Source organism: Simochromis diagramma, unplaced genomic scaffold (genome assembly GCF_900408965.1).
Source record: "Simochromis diagramma unplaced genomic scaffold, fSimDia1.1 OVJJ01000501.1, whole genome shotgun sequence".
NCBI classification, from domain to species: Eukaryota; Metazoa; Chordata; class Actinopteri; order Cichliformes; family Cichlidae; genus Simochromis; species Simochromis diagramma.
This window is the reverse complement of record NW_024387320.1, coordinates 5,817,644-5,838,661: the sequence shown is the minus strand read 5'-3', so window position 1 is coordinate 5,838,661 and position 21,018 is coordinate 5,817,644. Positions and strand designations below refer to the sequence as shown.

At 38.4% G+C, this 21,018-nt stretch overlaps 1 protein-coding gene and 1 long non-coding RNA gene across 2 annotated transcripts in view; both read right to left on the bottom strand.

Moving 5' to 3' along the window:
- The window catches only part of itgbl1 (integrin, beta-like 1), a 29,840-nt gene that overhangs the window by 5,386 nt on the left and 3,436 nt on the right, over positions 1-21,018 (bottom strand). The window contains exons 2-6 of the mRNA XM_040005390.1: positions 19,685-19,887; positions 8,252-8,398; positions 6,892-7,014; positions 6,372-6,512; positions 318-458 (exon numbers count right to left, since the gene is read on the bottom strand). Of these exons, the coding sequence (XP_039861324.1) occupies positions 318-458; positions 6,372-6,512; positions 6,892-7,014; positions 8,252-8,398; positions 19,685-19,887 (755 nt within the window). The remainder of the gene's footprint in view (positions 1-317; positions 459-6,371; positions 6,513-6,891; positions 7,015-8,251; positions 8,399-19,684; positions 19,888-21,018) is intronic.
- Positions 4,832-6,342, bottom strand: LOC120717420. The gene is made up of 2 exons (XR_005692192.1): positions 5,067-6,342; positions 4,832-4,963 (listed from the first exon to the last, which is right to left on the bottom strand). It is a non-coding gene; the product is annotated as an uncharacterized LOC120717420 (long non-coding RNA).

The window sequence follows — 21,018 nt, the reverse complement described above, 5'->3', positions numbered from 1 at the left end:
TCGTTAAGTTATATAGGAAGTTTACTTTTATGGCTGAAAAGTTGTACCAAAGCAATAAGAGTAGCATGCAAAGTGCTGTTGGTGTTTGCTAAGTTAATGGGACTGCAGTTTCTTAAAGAAGAAGCAGAAATTAGAGTAGCTGTAACTTTGTCACCAGCCCTTCTTTGAAACATTAGTTCAACATTTTGAAGAATAGACTTTTCTTATTATTATTTATTTAGGTTATCACACTAGCAGTCAGCAAAGCAAAGTAGTCAGACTACAAAACCCTCATCATGTGTTTGAATCTGTTTTTTAACCATACAGAGCTTGCTGACCTGAGCAGAAGTCATCTGTGTAGCGGTCATATGTTGCATGACAGTTCCTCTCGTCGCACTCGCAGGTGTCTCCATGAATATCTCCCCAGTCACCAGAGGGATCAACATCATGGCAGTTACACTCTCCACACACACAGGTCCCTAAAACACACAAACACACATCCTGTAAATTGTGTTTTCTTTCTACACTGGTCATTAATCTTTCAGATTAATTAGGCCAAAAACAGTGAGTAATGTCAAGTTCCAAATCGCTGTTTTCCATGTATGTTGGTGGGGATAGGAGCGCATACGTTTCCTCTTGCTGAAAGGCTATAACTTCCTTTTTTTATCCTTTATCTTTGTATCTGTCCATCCGTCTGTCTCGCTTTTTTATTTGTTTCACGTCTGAGCAAGACCGTCAGCTGAGCAGTATCCATTGGAAATCCCATTTTCTCTTATCAGCAGTGACAGAGCATGGGGAACCCCAGGGGAGCAGGCCAGCTGGCAGGCCTGTAGGCTGTAGCTGGTGCGTGTCTGGCCCTTGGCCCTCCGCTTCGTCTCTCTCACTACCTCATAACCCTGGGGTTCTGGATTAATAGACCCATGCACTTTTATGTCTGATACAAATGTCACAGTGGAGCTTCACCAGAGCAGATTACAGCACCTGTAACGGTCATTGATCACAAATGTTTTATAATCACTAAAAATCAGGATGCCATTTGGAAATGTTCCAAATACCTGTTATTTCAGAATTTGAAATGACACATTCACTTGTATATGTTTTCAATGTATTCAGCTTTTGACATCCTGTGGTTGGTTTACTTCCGATATAATCTCTACTGGGAAGACTGTGTAAACCAAACAGATAAAGGGAGGGATCATCCTGTGATTGCTGTCAGTCAATTTAATCATAGAGTATGAGCGCGAGATGAAGGTTACTCATGAACAAAATGCAGGAGAGAGGAATAACATGTCACAATCTCACATAAAACACTTCAAATCTTTACATCTGTACACGATGATGAAATCAAATCGCGCCTCAGTGTAATTGTCAGACTTGATCCATTGCCTATAATCTCCAGGAATTATCTTCAAAGTGCTTTTTGGATTAATTCAGAGCAAAATTGTTGCATGTCGCATAGGGACAGGACTTGAGAATTGTCCCCATAAAATCCTATACTGAATTGTTCAACTTCTTGGAATTACTTAGCAAGTAAGCCAATCACATGAGAACTTTAAGATGACAAAGCAACAAGGTGATATATACCGGTTTTTAAATTGTGTCGATAAGCCACGTAAAACCAGAGTCATGATAAACAATATATGCGCGGTGTTTTTTCCTCAATAGTTTCATCACGTTTACTGTCTAAGGACAGCGCAGCAAGCACTCTCTGCTTATGAGCAAAGAAAAACCAAAACCAAACAAAAAGCAGCCCTTTCGTGTTGGTGGAAAAATGCACCATGTCGACCAATCAAAAATGACATGGCAACGTGACATTTGGTTGTTTAGGAAGAGGTGGAAGTTTTAGGAGTTCAGCATGTTTGGAGTGTGTAGTTAATGTGTTGTCTTGTGTAGTTAGTATGTAGTGTTGTGGATAGTTTTGTGTTGTGTATCAGAATAATGACGCGACTGCTGTCTCCAGGTAGAAAACAGGAGTGATACACCTGCTGCTGTCAGACCTGCAGGTATCAGGCTGTGATGTTCTCCTTTATAGTAGACAGAAATTTTTGAAGTGGCACAAATAATTTGTGTGGCATCTCATTGAATGCAGAACACCTGATTGTTATGTAAATAGTTTGAAATGGTTATAAAAAAAATAACTTTGTTGTTTGCAAAACTTGTGCATATGATTTTAAAATTGACAATTTATATTTGCATTTAAAGTTATAAAATATGATTCATTAAACCTGTTTGTGGTTGTTACAGTAAAAAATGTAACTTTTTCTACTCGAATTTTATGTTTTTTGTCTGATTTTAGATCAATTGTGTTAATACAGTATGTCAAAATGAAAACATAACTGTAAATTCAGACACGTTAGGTTGTGCTGAAAAGAATGATACCAAACAAGGCAAAGTAAATAGTTTTTAAAGTTGAAATGTAGAGGAAACATCGAAAGTAGTTAAAAATGGCCAATTATACCCTAGACCAGCGGTCCCCAACTCCCAGGCCGGTCCGTGAGTCATTTGGTACCGGGCCGCGAGAGTGAGACTCGGGTGTGAAATGTATGGTTTTCAGGGTTTTTATCGGTTTTTAGCGTTGTTTTGTTATCGTTTTTTTTCGTTAACTCGGTTTTCCTTGGTCTTTTCACGTGTGTTATGAATAAATCTTCTTTTTTTCGGTACTGGTACTAGTTTTATTTTGTTGTATTTATCCACGACACCTTAAAGGTCGGTCCATGAAAATATTGTCGGGCACAAACCGGTCTGTGACGCAAAAAAGGTTGGGGACCACTGCCCTAGACTAAGAGGGCTAAACATTTTTTTTAAAGTAACGCAATAGTTACTTTTCAAGTAATTAATTACTTTTAGAATCTTGCAACTCAGTTACTAACTCGGTTACTTTTTTGAAGAAGTAACTAGTAACTATAATTAATTACTTTTTCAAAGTAACTTGCCCAACACTGCACACAGTATATATAAAGTATAAAGTATACTTGAAATGTACCCATATATAGTGCTGTTATTTCCACGTCTGTTAAAGTAAAACTTAAGTAAACCAGGTTGGAGTAGCTTTCAAGGACATAATCTTTTATTTTAAATGACATTTCTAAGACTCTGGATTTATAGTAGTTTAAAGTCATAAGCAATTTGATGAAAATGTGACAAATTTGCTGGTAATGTATAGTAATTCAAATCTTTAACATCATATTAACATCCTGTGCCATTTGTTATTATATGTTGAAGTATGGCTAAAGAAATTAAAGCAAGATAATAGAATAACAGGCTGAAGAAAGGAGTTGATAAGAAGTCTCATTGAGATTAAAAATCTCTTTTTCAAGAGAGATCAGGACAAGAGGGCCCCTGTTACGTGCTACTGCTGTTTCATCAGCACAGTGGCTGCTCCACTACAAGGCAGTTGTTCATGCTATGTCAGTTGTGCACTAGACCATAATTTTGCAGCTCTGTGATGAGACTCTGTCCATGTAGCCTACCATTTCACCCTACCACTTAGCCAGCCCTCAGCCAGTTCACTGTAATTAATTTTTGAGAGACTTACTGAAATCCCACAGGATCACTTGAGCTAGGTTAGTGAAGCTGTTTTGCTGACTGCTTGTCCTCCAAGCAATGAGTTTGAACTCATGACTCACGACAACGACTGCAATCAACTTGTAGTAACATCTGACAGATGATCAGAGGAAACAGGGTGAACCTGAGCTCAATTATGAGTGTCACTGAAAAGGCTATGAAAACTTGCGTACATTGCGTTAAATAAATTGCATGAAATTAAATGAACGAATTTCAAGCAATCTTTGTTCACTTTGTCATTATCAAGGACTGTGTAGAATTTTTTTTAAGGTGAAAAATGACTGTAATACATTTTGGAATAAAGCTGTAACAGGACCAAATGTGGAACTAGTGAAGCAATGTGAATATTTTCAGAATGCCATGTAAGCTGTTTGTCATTTTCAGATATTATTTACTAATAGGATTGGTACTAAATGATAAAGATTCCTTTCATGGCACAAGCATTCGGGGAGAAAAAATAGACTGGAAGACATTACCAAAAACATCGAAGAAGAACAGAACAAAAACAAATGTATAAATTGTTTGATTGCTTGTAGCACAGAGTGTTTGTTTCCCTCTTTATAATGCAGCAAACAGACAGGAAATGAATTTGACCCCATTTAGAATGTTTGCTTCCTGTTCCCTAGCAACACACTTCTACTGAAATAGATATTATCAGAGCCCTCGAATAGTGAGAGCCTCATCAGCCAGGGTTCAGAATACAGGATCATCATGTAGTTCATGTAGACTTTAGATAGTTCCCAGAGTACCTTGCAGAGATCTTTCTTTGGTAATTAGTAGTCAAAATGCATTGAGCTACAGTAGTTCTTATACCACAGTAAAGTGTTTTATAGTTAATCTTTGTATATATGTTTTTATGTAAAAAATCGTTTTTCTCATTTTGGCACAAGGATACGTGTCTGTGCTTATGAAACACATCGCTCCTTTAACAGTTTAACGATTAAATATTCAAATGCAAAACAAATATATTGACCACTTTCTGTGTGAGACACAAACCATCCTGTATGCAGATAAATCTGCTATGAAATTAGATTTACAACAGATTTCAGATTTCAGGCATGTTTTAACAGGCATTGTAAGATACTTCTTATTTTAGGAGGCTTAAGTGGTATTAATACATATTTGTGTGTTTAACATAAACACACATTTCAGTTTTTTGGTTGGTTTAATTTAAAAAAACAATCTTAGATTATATGGATTGAAACAACAATGACAAATAAATGTAATGTAAAGCAATGATATTCAAGCACTACATTTAAACTTTTTTCTGACAGTTACCACACCATGGTGAGCACATGTTTGCTTTATTAAAAATAAGAAAAAAGTAAAGCTTGAAACACTCAAGGAAATGAGTCTCCCAGTCAGGGTGCTGTCTCACTGTGTGACAGTCTTCAGGCTGAATTGTACTGTGGTTCTACTGCTGAGAGATAGATTGAAGAGAGAAAAAGACAAAATGTTGGACAAGCCTCTAAGTGCATTAGGAGAAAACATTTTTCATAGCTGGCATTTTATTTTAAACTCACCTTGTGTTTTCAGTCTCATTTTAGTCCCTCTGCTCTTTTCATCAACTGAGCTGTAATATAATACAGACAGTAACAGTTAAAAAGACCATAAAACTTATGAAACAATATTTACGAGACTTCTCAAATCTGTTCTCTGCCTCTTCATAGCAATATATCACAAAAATAGCTGTTTCGCTGATTGTTGTACAATTACTGTTTTACCATAGTAGGTTATACCCACAGTGGATATATTTATTTAATTAGACCAAACCGCTGTGTGTTACAGTATAATGTTATATTTAGCTAGAAAACTCACACTTTGAAGTCTTTAAAAAAAAAATCATAATGTCGATTGAAACAACATCCTGGTTTCTGGTTAATATTACATGCTTGCTAGCTTAATCTGGCATCATTTAACATGTTAAAAATTGGATAATAATGATAATAACATGGTTTATTGGTCGGTGTAATTTGATTTATGCATGCCAGAAACATAGTCTTGTTTTTTTAAGTATCTTACCTTTAAAAATGAATTCCAAACTTCTACGCTGCTATTTCTGATGACGCGATAGGCACATGTTGCAAATTGAATTAGTGGTAGATCTAAATTCTTTAAGCCCCTATAAAATGATCAGTGGGGCTATTCAGGTCTTACAGAAATGTTTAACATCCAGACATCCATGAAAAAAGAACCACAAGGTTTAGTGGAATAAAGTTACAAGAATGTTAGCTTGCAAGTTTCTATTCAAAGATGATATACCTGAAATACCTGCTTTAGGTATTTCTAAAAAACAACATTGTACAGCTCTGCTATAGCGATGGACAGCAGAGTAAATAGCTGAGACATTTGTGGGGCTAGTGAAATCGCTGACATATAATTATGTGCCACCTGGTGGTGAGCTACAGAGCTATAATTAGGCTAATAGAAATTCTTCAAAGTTCATCTTGAGGGTTCCTGATAGACAAAGAAAAATATCATCAAATAATCATCAACTAAAACACAAAATGGGGGTGTCTTTTGAGTTTTTTTCCCGTCTGACTTTAAGTTTTCTGACTTCTGATTTTTGTTTCTGCATTTTGAGAATAAAGACAGAATTCTGTCCTTGGTGCATGATCTGAAAATGTAACCAGCATAATACTCTTCAGTCCAGCATTTTGTGGCTTTCTAATCAGCGACAGCAAACATATGTGTATGTTTATATTTCTTATGTATAACTGTGTACATGACCCGTGTATATTATGATAATACTTTCATTTCAAATTTGTGATTACAGTTTAATAAATATAAAAAACAAAAATCAAACACGATGTTCCAGGTAAACAGACCTCTGTTGCTGCAGATTTTGCCATCTGGAGATGTGCATCTCTGCCTGCTTTCCCATGGGCTCATGTCACACTGGAACTCACATTTGTCTCCATGCCAACCAGCAGCACAGTAACAGTTTCCACAGTAACATTGGCCATGCCCTGGAAGCAGATCACAGAGGAACAGCTGATGAGATTTCCTCCGAAATGTATTTTGACAAATGGTGATTACTGTCCTGGTGATTAAGTCATATTTTTGGTAATCCAAACACTACTTTTTCCTTTTTAAAAAAAGAAGTGAGTATTAAATTAAAAAAAAAAGCAGCATATGTAAGTTGTAATTGTATATAGTTAATGCATGAGTTTTTTATGGAAACCAAATGAGCAAAGGCAATGCATTTCTATTCTTTTATCACAGTAAAACACAATATGTATTACAGTAGTTGGGTTTTTTTGTACCAAATCCAGCATTGGTTATACAAAGATGCATTCTATGTTTAGGGGGAGAGTAAAGGGCTGTGTCAGCAAATGCAGGGCACACCTCCGCAAATCTCTCCAGTTTCCTCATCCAGGCACTCGCTGTCATCACACTCACAGAAACGTCCTGTTACCATGCCTCTGTTGTCTTCATTGTCACACATGCAGCTACCGCAGTGGCAGGTTCCTATGGGAAACACAAACTTTAGACACAGTTTGTTGGAAAATGTCAGATTTCAATAAAGAGCAATTCAACACCTAGAATCTAGCGCTGTTAACTGGAAGCACTGTCTGTACATCAATAGTTCTAAATTGTTGTCTGACTGTGTGTGCGTGCAGTAACTCGCACCGTTCCCTTTTGTAATTATGTGCTAAAGAAGCAGAAGGCTAGACAGCCACATGCTGTGAATACATTTGCATTTCTATACAGGCCACATACGGTACAATACACACACACACATATACATTCACTACACCAACAAACATGAACGCATCACAGACACATAGACGTATCTATAGCCTTCATTTAGCTGGAGTCATTGCACGCTAGTGAGGTCACGACCAAGTAGATGAAGGGCTGGCTGTCAGACTCACCTCACAGTGTGTGCCTTCAGTGTGTCAGTGCATAATACTATGTTAGTCACACAGACTGTGTGAATCAAATGTACTTCAGTATTTACTTAGACTATTGTTAATTCAAAATGTCTTCCAGTATTTACATATATTTGTATGCGTAGGTGGGATTTTTGTTTGAACTCATGTGTGTATGTGTGACTGTGTTTATATATCTTTGTGGGGACTAAAAGTTGAAAGTTTTCTATGCTTGTGGGGACCAACAGCCCTTATGTGGACAAAATCCCAGTCCCCACGTGTTTGAAGGCATTTTTCAGACTCAAAATGTGGTTTTAGTGTCAGGATTACAATTAGGTTACGGTTAGGATTAGGCATTCATTTTTGATGGTTAAGGGTTAGGGTAAACGGCTAGGGAAAGCATTATGTCAATTAAATGTCCCCGCAAAGATATGAAAACACAGCGAGGGATTAATTGTAATTAATGCGTTTATTATGGTAACTCCTTGTTTATGTTTTTGCTTGTAGTAAATTGATATCACAGAAAAATTCATATAAACTGGTCGATTATTTAAAAAAGAGTTTTGAATTATTATTTTTTTAAATATTTGCTCATCACTTTGTAATAAAAAATTCGATGTGCCGAACTGATTACCCCCTCACTCTGTCTATTAATGGCTTGGTACTAGGCTATGTTTAGGCGATATTATTAAAATATTAGCAGAGCATGCCGAATTGTCTTAAAAATTGCTGTTGGTAATATGTGAGGGTGCAACGCTTTGATAAGTGTTTGCTTCAAAATTTATGTTATATGTAACTGACTCATTGTGCGTGTGTTTGTACAATAGCTGTACCTCTGTTGGAGCAGACCACCCCCTGTTGGTTTTTGCAAAGCTCTCTGCTCTTCTTGCTGGATAGGTTACACTCTTCCTGAAACTGGCAGGCGTCACCGAACCAACCTTCATCACACTCGCACACTCCACAGTCACAGTAGCCTTGGTCTAAAGGGAAACACAATGCATCATATGCTGTTTACCACTGCTAACATCATGTACATGACCAGTATTTCACATCACTCTGTAAACACAAGGGCACATGTGTTATTTCTTAAAGGTACAGTGTATAAAATTTCACAGCTTAAAGTCAGTAGATTGCAGATTACAGTCAAATGAATTCTATTTTCTTACCCCTATCGATTCAGGTTTTACCCCTTGCTACAGTAGCTGCAGTAGGATAAACAACTCTGGTCGCCGTTCATCTGTAATGTGTGCAGATTGTTCACATCTATTTACGCACAAAATTTGTGAATGGAATTCGCGACAAGTACTTCTGTCCGATGACAGTGATACTGAGGTGGCCTGTTTAGAATATCCTGAGCTTTTCTGTCACCATTAGCAGCTGTTAGCTAGCATTAATGAAACTTTCTTTGAAGTGGATCTGACGTTGTGTAACTCTCATGCCACGTGATATTTTAATCAAAAATAAGTAACTGTGACAATATTAGGAATAAAGAAGCATGCTTATGTTTGTGCTTTAGAGCCCTGACTACAGCTCAGGAGATAAAGCTTCAGGGAAGGAACGTCCCCTGAAGCAGAGGAGGATTAGATGGAAATGATGGAGAGGGCAGTGGTGGAGGAGGAGAAAGACATAATAAGAAAGAGATAATGAAAGCATACAGGTACAAATGTTAAATGGTGAACTATAGTTGAAAGAGCCATTTGTAGTCTTTAGATTCAAAGTATCTTAATTAAAGGGTGTACTATGTGCGTGGCTGGTCTCTAGCTACACACATAAACGTGATTAGACAGAACTGTAGTCCATCACCAGATCACCAGAACATTAGTGCTCATTTGCCTGTTGTTGACTAAACTTCAACAAGACCCTCTGCTCCCAAATAACTTAAGCTGTGTAAATGTGCATAGTAAGAAGGCAGACAGGCACCGATATATTTCTATAATATTTCTAAGTTTTGTTTGTGCTATATACCAATAACCCAAGCATTGTGATATACTGGTTCCTATATCAATCACACTGCCAGAACATTACCATGTTCAGTGTTTGAAGGACCTACGCAGGCAGTCTGGCATCACTGTTTCTCATCATTCTGATGGTCACAGTGAGCAATATGAAAACAGGAGGAAACACATGATGCAAATGAGGACTGTTGACAAGTTATTATAAATGTTGCTCTCATTGCGTTTAGCAGCAAGGGGCCTTCTATGTCACACTCAATCATTCGCCTGAATCGTTCATCATGTAAATGCGGTGTCCTTTTCAAGGGCTATCCATCAGTCATTAGTAACGCACAAGTCCCCTGTCTCTCCACATTATCGATACGTCTCAGGGGACACTAGGCAACAGGTTGGAGGAAGAGAAAAATAGGTAACATGCACATCGAAGAGAACTAAACCACAGAGACAACAGAATTCCAAGGAACGTCCAGCTTTTATAAACCGCTAACAAATTTGGATTGTAACATTTATGCTGTTAAATGAAGCCCTTTGTTTGTGTACAAATATAAAGAAATATATGGTTCACGACATTATAAAGTCTTGTATAGCTGTAAGAAGACTGACTTATTTTGCTTTTTGTCTGTGGAAAACACTTTGCCTGTTTTAACTGCCAAGGTGTCAAATACCACCCTGTTGTTAATTTCAGTGTTTCAGATATGCACATGGTTTCCTTTAACATTGATCCTGTAACACCTGTAACACAAGCAAAACCTTTCATTCCCGAAGTTGTGATGTTTTAACCCTAAAAATGATATTTATCCAAAACTAACAGTGATTTTTTTTTTAACTAAATGTGTGAAATTAAATAGTGATGGAAGCAGAACACAAACTGCTGTCTCCAGGCTCACAATCTAGTGAAGTATGCCATACCACCTACTTATGTACTGTAAAATAAGATTCATAAGCATCAATTACAATTTTATAATGTCGACTAAATAATAATTATTGACTCACCGCGCTGTGTTCGTTTAAGCGTTGGCAATTTTACTGTAAGAATTAAAATGATGACATTTTGTCATTTGTCCACAGTAAATCAGCTGTCACATACGTATCGCCTAATGATTTATTAGTGAAAGTTATTCTAAAGTGTTATCTACAATAATTAGTGATTCTTGAATTGCTATTGCATTAAAAAAAAATGCTGTCTTACAGTCTCGTTTAATGTGATTTTACTGATTTGTGTACATTTGGCGCATATTCATGAAGAAATATACACATACTGTAATTGTAGAGACTCTTTTTTCTGGATTTATCACATACTTTTTGCATATGGGAACTGGAGCACAATAGTTATAAGACAGAATTAGATTAAACACCTTCCAGCTTAATTCTGTAGACTATTACAAAGTTAATGCCACCCACTAGCCTCCGTTAATCTCCCCCTCGACAATCACTCTGACATATAAAACGTCCCTCTTTGTCTGGTAGGCCAAAATTTATGTGGGTGGGAAGGTGCCTGTCTGTCGACAGTTTATCTTTTCTAGTGCTTCCTGAGCAGTAATTCTCTGTGGTATGAGGGTGTCAGGGTCCCTCCTACGCTTCACAGACAGACACACATACTCAGCCAATAAGGTCCCGATCAGTGCACAGGTATATCCAATGAGGCTTGCAAAGTGTGGGTGCACCTCTTCCACCATCAATGGCAGTAATAACAGGTGATATAGTGCTGGCACAATTAATTGCTGATGAGGACAGGATGGTGACTCATGCAGCAAGCTCATTTCAGGTTTAGGATTTAACTTGTTCATGCATAATGATAGGTCTGCTTTTTTTCAAGTATTTCAAGTTAGATTAGTAGAAAACAGATCTTTTACAATTCATGCTTTTCATGCAGTTTCAATTATACGCAAAACTGTAATCCTAGCCAAACATTACATGCAAGAATTGACTTTCTCTGGGTTCATTTTTTACATACATGTTTTTTTCTCCAATTAGCATTTGCTCACATCCTTTGTTTCTATTGTGTTCTTCATTACATGCTAGTGATTTCACCGAGTAATTATTCCACCTTGCTTTTCTCTCCCTGTGGCCTGTGGCGCATGAAACGACAGCACGTCAACTTGTGTTTTGTGGAACAGTTCCAGGAGACACCTGTCTCAGGTAATAACTAATTATGTGTGTGTGCAGTACTTGGAGAAAGGAACTGCTTCCTGCTTTCATCCTTTTACACTACCCAACCTGATCATTCATTGAAAATATTGCCAACTTCATAATACCTTTGTTAAAGAATTTTTGAAAACCCAATGTAAGCAGGATCACAGCAACCGAGAAAAACACTTGTTCTGACAGCGTGAAGTGCTGGGAATCTTAATGGGTCCCAATCATAACTGACTTTTACTAGGAAACTTGGACAGGCTTAAGTGGCTTTTTCTTCCTGCAGCCCAGGCTGGAATCATTAGGTGACTCACAACACAGGCACAGTGCCCAGCAAAGCTCAGAATATCTTAGTGAAAGCGCATCAAAATATGTACTAGGAAAAAAAATGCAGGGATGAACAATTTAATGGACTCTAAGGACTGCGATCCACTCTAGCCCGTTGTTTTGTTTTTTCTCTTTCTCTGGGAAATCAACAGAAATATTGTATTGAACCTAATAACTTTATTAGGCACACCTTGCTAAGACAGCTTTGGAACCCCTTTTACCTTCACGACAATGTGCTCGAAACATTTCTGAGAGATCTGGGTATTGACGTGATAGCATCACGTAGTTGTTATAGATTGTTTCCATGATACCAATTATCCCAGCTCACCAAATCCTAAAGGTGCTCCATTGGATTGAAATCTGATGACCGCAGAGGCCCTTTAAGTACAGTGGACTCATTGTAATGTTCAAGAAACCAGTCTGAGATGATGAGTAAACTCATACAGGGATCGTTATGATCAGCAACAATGTTCAAATAAGCCACGGTGTTGATTTGGAACCTGTATCAAGGAATTATCCCCCACGCCAACACACCACGAGCAGCTTGAAATGCTGATTCAAGGCAGGTTGGATTCATGTTTTCATGTTATTTATGCCAAATACTCACCCTACCATCCAAAAGTCACAGCATCAGAGACAGATTTGAAGTTTTTTTTTTTAAACCTAGCTAGCATCAGATGGTATAGGCAGACAACTGACATGATTGTTCAGTTGGGCTTAAGCAACTAGTATTACAGTTTATACTGCTCCCTGAAATGTGCCTGTATTGGAAGACACACAAGCTTATGTGATACTGACAGTGAAAGTTTATCTAAAGGTGTGTGATTTGGAGCAGTACTGTCTAAACCGATACCATATGTGGCGCTGACATTAAAACTCCTTGGGTGGGATATTCTCTGGCTCTGATAGGGGGCAAAAGGGCGCGGTGCAGAGTGAAAGAACAGAGGCTTTTAAAATCCAAGGCCTGAGAGACAGTGAAAGGAAGAAAAAAGAAAGGTGGGGAGTCAAAATGTGTTTTGACATCCACTGGGGGAAACAGGCTTTTAATCTTATGCTTACACATCTGAATTTTAGCTCCTTTGAAATAGGGTGAGAATGACACGCATATGATAAAGTCTGCCAGAGTCACAAAGTTATAAATTGATCTGACTGCAGATGTATTTGGCTCTCTGCCTTAGTCCACATTAGTGGCCTGTAGTTGTTGCCAGAGGTATATGAGTAATGATTTTGTCTGTTGTTGCAGTAAGTCCACTTGAATCAAGAATATTTGATGATGACAAATCCAAATAAATGAGTCATTATGCTTTAATTAAGATGCAGTAGGTCCCATCCTGATGTTAAAGTTTAACACTACTTAACATTTCATCTCCTTCTTTTTCTTTTAGCTGCTCCCTTTAAGGGTCACAGCAGTGGTTCATTTACTTCATCACATCCTATTCCTCTGCTGTCACTCCAATCCTCTGCATGTCCTCGTTAACTACATCCGTGAACCTTCTCTGAGGTTTACCTTCTTCATGTCTGGGAGCCTCAGCTTCAACATTCTTTGTCCAACATATCCGCTATTCATCCTCTGCACATGTCCAAACCATGTTAAACATGCCTCTATAACTTTGTCTCCAAAACTCTCAATCTGCTATTTAACATTTCAATTAACAAGGAAACAATAAAGCAACATTTTTATGGTTTGTTCCCCCCACCTCCATTTTTTCCTCCTTTTTTCCTCTGGGATAACACTAACACCATTGTCCACCCTGTATATCTGATCAACCAAGTGGAATAAAATTACAAAATTGAGGGAGGATTTGCATCAATTGGTCCTGAATTCATGGCTCTAAAATGTTTACTAAAGAGCTTATGTGTTATTTACATATCCTGTCATGTGCTGTAATTTCTTCTCCAAAGGTATAAAGCACAAACTTATTCTGTTCAACAGAAAATATTGCTTCTCTTAAAAGAAAAGTCTTGTTGGAAGTCCAGGTTTTTCATACTTTACATAGGTGATACAGATTAGCACAGCTTGCACCTGCATCTAGCAGCTAATTTGTCACACCTTTAAACAAAGAATGGGCAGCTGTCTCATCTGCCATTATTTCCTTGCCACTGCCTGTTCTGCTAAAATTTCTCAGCTATGACCAGAGCATGCCAAATGTTCTATTTACTCTATCTAAGGAACTAAACACCTATTAGATTACTTTTATTTGTAATGGCAGTCTCCCCATGGACCTCTCCACGAACTTTATTATAGCGGAGGGGTTTGCGTGGGAACTATGTTATCAGGGCCATTTCCCCATTGGGACTCCCAAGGAAAATTGATCCTGAGTCCAGACTAAGAGAGATTCAGGGGGGAAAATGTATGATGAAGGATAAATCATGGGATATGGCTACCCTGCTTAGGATAGGGTTACTGGGGCCCCACCCTGTGCATAATAGAGCTACTTGTGGCTGGGTCTTAGCCCAAAAGAAAAACATGGGGTCAACCCTCATCTGGAGGGTCTGTAAGGGGTTTGTACTTTGTGAATGGGAAAGTGTTTGGGGCAGAAGTGCTGTCAACCCGACAAATCTGGCTTTGGTAACATAGAATGTCAATTCTCTTATGGAAAAGCAGCCTGAGCTAGTGTTTGAGGTTGAGAAGTACCAGCGTGATATAGTTGTACTTGCTCCAACAAAAAGCTTGGGTTCTGAAACCAGTCTCCTGTTGTGTGGCTGGACTCTATACCACTCCAGAGCTGCACTTGATTATAAGCAGCAGACTTAATGAGGTATACTTGTATCCTCCCAGTTCTGTCCCTGTACTGCACTTTAGACTTTTCCCAAGTGGACGAAAGGTTGCTTCCTTGCACATTTGGGTTGGGAAATGGGTTCTGACTGTTGTTTGTGCTTATGTGCAAAACAACAGTTCAGTGTTCCCAGTCTTATTGAAGTCCCTGGGGAAGTGCTTGAAGGTGCCTCTGGGGATTCAATTGCCCTGGTGGGGTACTTCAGTGCTCACATGGGCAATAACGACACCTAGAGGAATGTTACTGGAAGGAATTGGTGGAGGGTTTCTGCTTTGGTGGCCTCAGGATCACTTCTCTTCGCTATGGATGTGATCCTCCTAGAAAGGATGGCTGAGCTCTCCCTTTGAGATAGGTTGAGAAACTTAGGGTATGTTCACATTGCAGGCAAAAGCGCATCAAATCCGACTTTTTTGACCCTATGTGACCCATATCTGATCATGGTATGACAGTTTGAACAGCACAAATCTGATATTTTCAAATCCGACCTAGGTCACTTTCGTATGTGGTACTGAATCCGATACATATCTGATGTTTTAGAACGCGACTGCTGTTTGAAAGGTCATGTCGCATTAAATCCGTCTTTTACGTCACTGACACAAGACAGACGCCAATTATCACCGCCTGAGAAGACAAACGAGAAAGCATCCATATATACCTCTGCACGGAGGTAGCAGCCACTGCTCCAAACAAAGCCATTGTTAAAGCACGGGCTCTCTTTTTTCTCAGAGTCCTTCATTCTCTAATTAATTTGTCAAAATTCTGACGGTTACGACTGTGCAGAAATTGATAGACTGCTGCAACAACACCTGCTAGCTCTGTAGCCGCCATTTTTATTTCCATAAACAGATCACGTTGAGTGTGACGTCTTCTTTTGCGCATGTGGGCTGCTTTGAGGGCCGTGAACCATTCACACTAGAGTTTGATGTCACATTTTATTTGTAGTGTGAACAACCAGACAAAAAAAATCAGATTTGATTAAAAAATCATTAAGACCTGCAGTGTGAACGTAGCCTTAGTCATTTAGGACATGCTCAGTGTAGAACCAATATTTTCCGCATCAAAAGGGACACATGGGGTGTTTTAGGCATGTCCTATTGGAAGAACGCCCCTGTGCAGACTACAAACTATTATCAAAAGCACTATGTTTAAAAGACTTAATGTTGAAATCAGATCCAACATTCAACTTATGCCTCCCCTTCTCAGATCAGCACAGACATGGAAAGCAAGCGTGAGAGCCCGTGCCAGAAAGCTAGGGACACAAAGTTTTCAAATGAGTCATCAACAGAGGAGAAAAAGACAAAAGCATGTGAAAAAGATTATGGAAGCTTTGCCACGTTGACCTTTGTTTCTTATAACAAGAGTGTTATTACATAACCTGAGAATAAACATAAACGCTTGGACCAGACAAATCAGAGTTAGCACTTTTGGAACTTATCAAAGGTCATGTTTTCATGTACTGCAGCTTATTTTAAAATGAGGACATGGAGTCAGAGCAGGAAAATTTAAGCACAGTTGAAAAACAAACAGCTGAGTGAAATAACACGTTTTTGAACAGTTGGTGAACAGATGTTATTCCAGATCATCGTCCTTGCTCTACTATAAAATAGGATGGGATGTCTGTGGGAGGAAAAACACATGACAGCATCAATGTTTTATTGGACTTCTAGCTACAAATTCAACTGTTATTCAGCAAAAGCTCCAGTGTTATCAGATTTATTTTTTTTGTCTGTTAAAAAACGCCTTTTATATTTTGGTAGAATGTATGACAGTTATATATATGATAATATTTTGTATACAATAGTAATACGCAACAGGACAGCTAATTTTCTTCCCTGGTTTAAGTGACATGGCATATCATGAAATTTGGCTTATTTAAAGCATGCTGTAATAAAATAAAAATAAAAATCTAGCACACAATATAATCCTGTCATGGAAGAAGCCGGTTTCACACGTATGATTTTGAAGCAATTTTGAAACTGATAAGACATTTGTACATCTTTTTATATATACAAAGAAAGAAAAAACATGTTGTCAGTGAAAGGCTGCAGCAAAAATCCAGAAAAGTCCATGGAGAGCTGACAAATTGACTATAACAAGAGGCAGGTAGCATGCAGGGAGACAAAAAGATGCACATTTACGCACATGAGGCCAATCGGGGAAGTGGTAACAGGTAACTAGATATAGTTGAACACAATTAAGGAATAAACATAAAAGGAGGAGGTAAACGTCGAGCAAGACATGGGAGACAATGACTAAGAAATTAAAACAGGAAGTAAAAAAGCTAAACTTAAGTTCCATCCACAATGGAAGTGATTCATAGTAATGTGGTGAGCAGACGTCACAGGAAGCCAATAGCATTCGGCGACTTTAAGTGACTAATGGTGGGGTAGCCGCTGGCGAAGAGACAGTGGTACGGCTACAATAATCAGTACACACTAACAGAAACTAGGCTTCAAAAGTAAGAAGCACAAATCTCAACCATGAATCCAAACTAAAAGTATAAGAACAATGACGCATAAGTCAAAGAATATAAAGTAAGACTCCACAAAACCCCCAAAATAAATAAAAAAGAAAACCTAAACTCAAAACCCTGGGTTTGAAAACTCAGGACCAAGACATAATTAAGACAATTAAGACAATAATTACACTTTCATACTGACAATAAAGTATAAATAGAGAGCAATGATTTAATTGCTCTCTGTGTAAAATGATCTTGGACATTTTATAACATCAGTACGCACTGGGTGAAAATAACTTTGACACTTCCGGGTATATTACGAATAGGCTACACAGACAGGCATATTATATTTAAATCTAAATCTTCATGCTAAGTTGGCTTATATGTCAATCAAAAGAAACTAATACAACAAAGGTTATGAAAAGCAACCCAAAAAGGGATCTCATTTTAAAACTGTGTTGAAAACATAATATTTTCCATGTGAGGCTCCAAAAAATGAACATGATATTATAACTCCTAGGCATGTCATAACAAATCAGTGTACAATATTTCAACCAAGAATTTAAATATATCACTATCATGCCTAACTGTATCCCCATAACCACCATCCAGCTTGACTTGTTGCTATTACTGAGAGAAATTGAACCAGGTCCAAGCTAAAATAACATCTAGGTGCCAGCAAAGCTTATGGTTTTGGAAAAGAAAAAGAGGATACACTTTATCCCTTTGGAGAAAAATCTATTTGGATCTTATCAATGGGTGGTTGTGAAAGGCAGATAAGGCTGCAGATGGAACTTGGGGACCAGTCTTTGACGACAGGCCCATGCTGCATGTGGCATTGTGGGTAGAGAGGTTAGGTGGGTGCTTTGGGGGCAAATCTTCTTCTCAGTGTGCTTTAAATGTGTTTTCTATGACCTGCTCCATGGGCAAATGATTTTGTGAGCGTATGGCTAGCTGTGTGTGTGTTACAATATGAGACTGAGCCTGATGATGGATGTGCGTGCGTGTGTGTGTGTGTGTGTGTGTGTGTGTGTGTGTGTGTGTGTGTGTGTGTGTGTGTGTGTGTGTGTGTGTCTGTCTGTCTGTCCCGGTGTGAAAGTCCATCCTTCTCTTGATGCATTTAGGTTCCATTGGCAGTCTGTGTACTAGTGAGTGAAACCCCATTATCAGACTGAAGCAGGGCCTTGCTCCAGACTGCTGAACCATAATGAGCTCCTCACAGCAGCCAATTTGTCTACACAAATAAATCACTCTTCCCCTCACACGCAAGCACACCCACACACACGGATATATATCTTCTTTAGAACTGGTCTGCGTGCACACATATCTCCATTAAACCTTGACATTCATAGAACAGTGGCCAAAGAGGACAATGCACAAAAAAAGATGAGAACTGTTTTTCCCTCCATTGCCATTGAGGAGCCAGCATTTCTCATACCCTCCAAAGTACCACATATGATAAATGCATGTTAAGCCTTGGTAACAGATTGCAAATTGAGTTTACGTGAACATATTGTCTAAAATGTTTGCCTGTTTATTTTGCAAGTTTGTTCACAGCTAATGTAGGCCAGTACAATAGCCCTGTGATATAGTTTAACATTGTGAGAATCAAATCAGCTAGATATTATAAACCTAACGTAATACATTTGGACAGAGCACAACAAACTTTAAGCACAACATGGGTCTACTACAAAACAACTGCTCTGAGCAGTTAGAATGAAACAAAACACTGTTCCAGCCAATGAATCCAAAACAATGCCCCAAATAGGATATAATCTATTATTGCATATATTTAATTCACAGTTGTTGTTGCCTGTATTAGTAAAAGACAGGTGCACTCTAAGTGTTCTTTCTGTGAACTTATAAAATTTCAAGCAGCAGGGTAAGTTCAAAGCCGTTCCTTCCAACAAAAGCTAATGCCTTGGTAACATTTGAGAACCAACCAGCTGCCTATTACCAGTGAAACCCTTTGAAGTACTGCCAAGACAATGTGGGCTGTCAATTACACAATATTGCACCCTTCTGACTCTGAAATACGGGTGAAACAAAAATACCCTAAAACATTCCAAGTCTGAATTACAAAATTCATATCAAATGAATATTAATGCCTATTAAAGCCAAAAAAATAATATGAAAGACATTTTGATGATTACGGTTTCCATTCTTCCTGCACCTGGCTGGAGCAAACACTGCACTTCAGGTGCACAGTTTATTTGCCAAACTCCTCTGATGTAAGCCCACAGTGAAGAGTTCTGTTGCATCGCTTACTGAACCATCACTAACAACCATATCTAAGAGGTAAAATATGTGCAGCATGTCCCTAGAATTCAGATCATGTGAAAAAAAACAACAACAGACTTTTTACTGTTATAGAAACCCATATAACTGTGTTAGGTATCAGTAAATGTAGTGTGCATTAAAATGTGACTCCAAATCTTCCCATCTAAGTGTCTAATAGTGACAAGTAACTGAGACAAGTTTCACTATTGCTGTATCAAATAGTGCACTGAAACATGTGCCAAAAGAGATGCTGTGCCTGTGCCTGTCTCTGAGATGCCAGTAGTTTTGGCAAAATAGCAACATTTGAGACCTTAGGAATGAGGACAGGATCATACGCACCGTTGCAGGTTTTCCCATTATATGTAGCACAGACCCAGTCGTGGCACTCGCAGCGCGGACCGAAGAACTTCCCGGGTTCTATGGCCTCACAGATGCAAATGCCGCAGTTACATTTTCCCCTTCCGCTGCAGATCTTACCATCAGGCGTCCGGCAGCGGCGCAAGGATGACTCTGTGGACAGCTTGCAAACACCACCCACCTGGCTGGGAAAAAGAAAGATCAGATTTTCCACAACTTTTATTATGAGGTTAAAGTTTAAGTGTGTTCACACCTGTTTTTGTTGCAAATCCAAATCGAAAAGACATATTTCCTCAGTCATGCATCAGCGTCTCTCTTTAAACATATAAAGAGACCTATTCAAGATATTTGGTATGTGCGGTAGGACTTAACACGTGTAGCTTTCGGTGCAATGGCTTGGAAGAAAGAAGTCTAAGAAAACAAAAGTGGGAAGAATGTAACACACAGCCCATATATTTGAGTCTTTATCAAGTAATAACAAACGCCTTGGAAACACACACATGACCACATGCACAGCTAATAAATTCAAATAAACCCAATCGTACAGACACAAATGCACTTTTCATTTAACACACTCTAGGAGCTGTTTTCTGAGTTTTACCCTAAAGTGTTTCTGAGTGAGATTTGTTTCATTTGGATGCCGTCTGGCATTCTTTTTTAAATCCCTGCCCTCTCTTGATATTGGCCAGATGTCCGCGTTTGAAAACTGAACACATTTCCAAAAATCAACAGCTCAAGTGTTCTTGACCCTCCTATTAAAATTAAATACAGAATGTGATTGTCCTGAGTGTCACAGGGAGGTTATACAAGCCCCATTTCACACAGACTTTAATCAGTAATGGCCCTTTTAAGCCTGATCACAGAGCTCAGCCACACGATGCAAAGAACTGAAATGTATCTGATTACATTTATTCATTTTTTTATTTATTTTACGGCAGCATGACATTCAAATGACCTTTTTGGATTGTGTTACTCTGTCCAGTTCAGCTGATCAGTGATAGATCTGGTTAATGCCTGGCTTTTGTTCTGTAGAGTACCTCCCAAGAATACAACCAGAATTCCACAAAATAGTAAAATAACATTCCAATTCATAAAATTAATGCTTGGTGAAGAGAGTCTAACTTGCTCCACATTAGAATTTTGGACTTTCCTTGGTTTTAACTTGGGTTTTGTTTAACTGTTTTTTTTTTTCTCCTTGTTACTATGTCTCCAGGGGACAGTAGTAACTTTCTTGGCTATCCAAGAAAATAAAAACTGCAAAATGTACAGTTTTAATTAACTGACTGAAGAAAGACATTGGACTGGCCATCACTTCT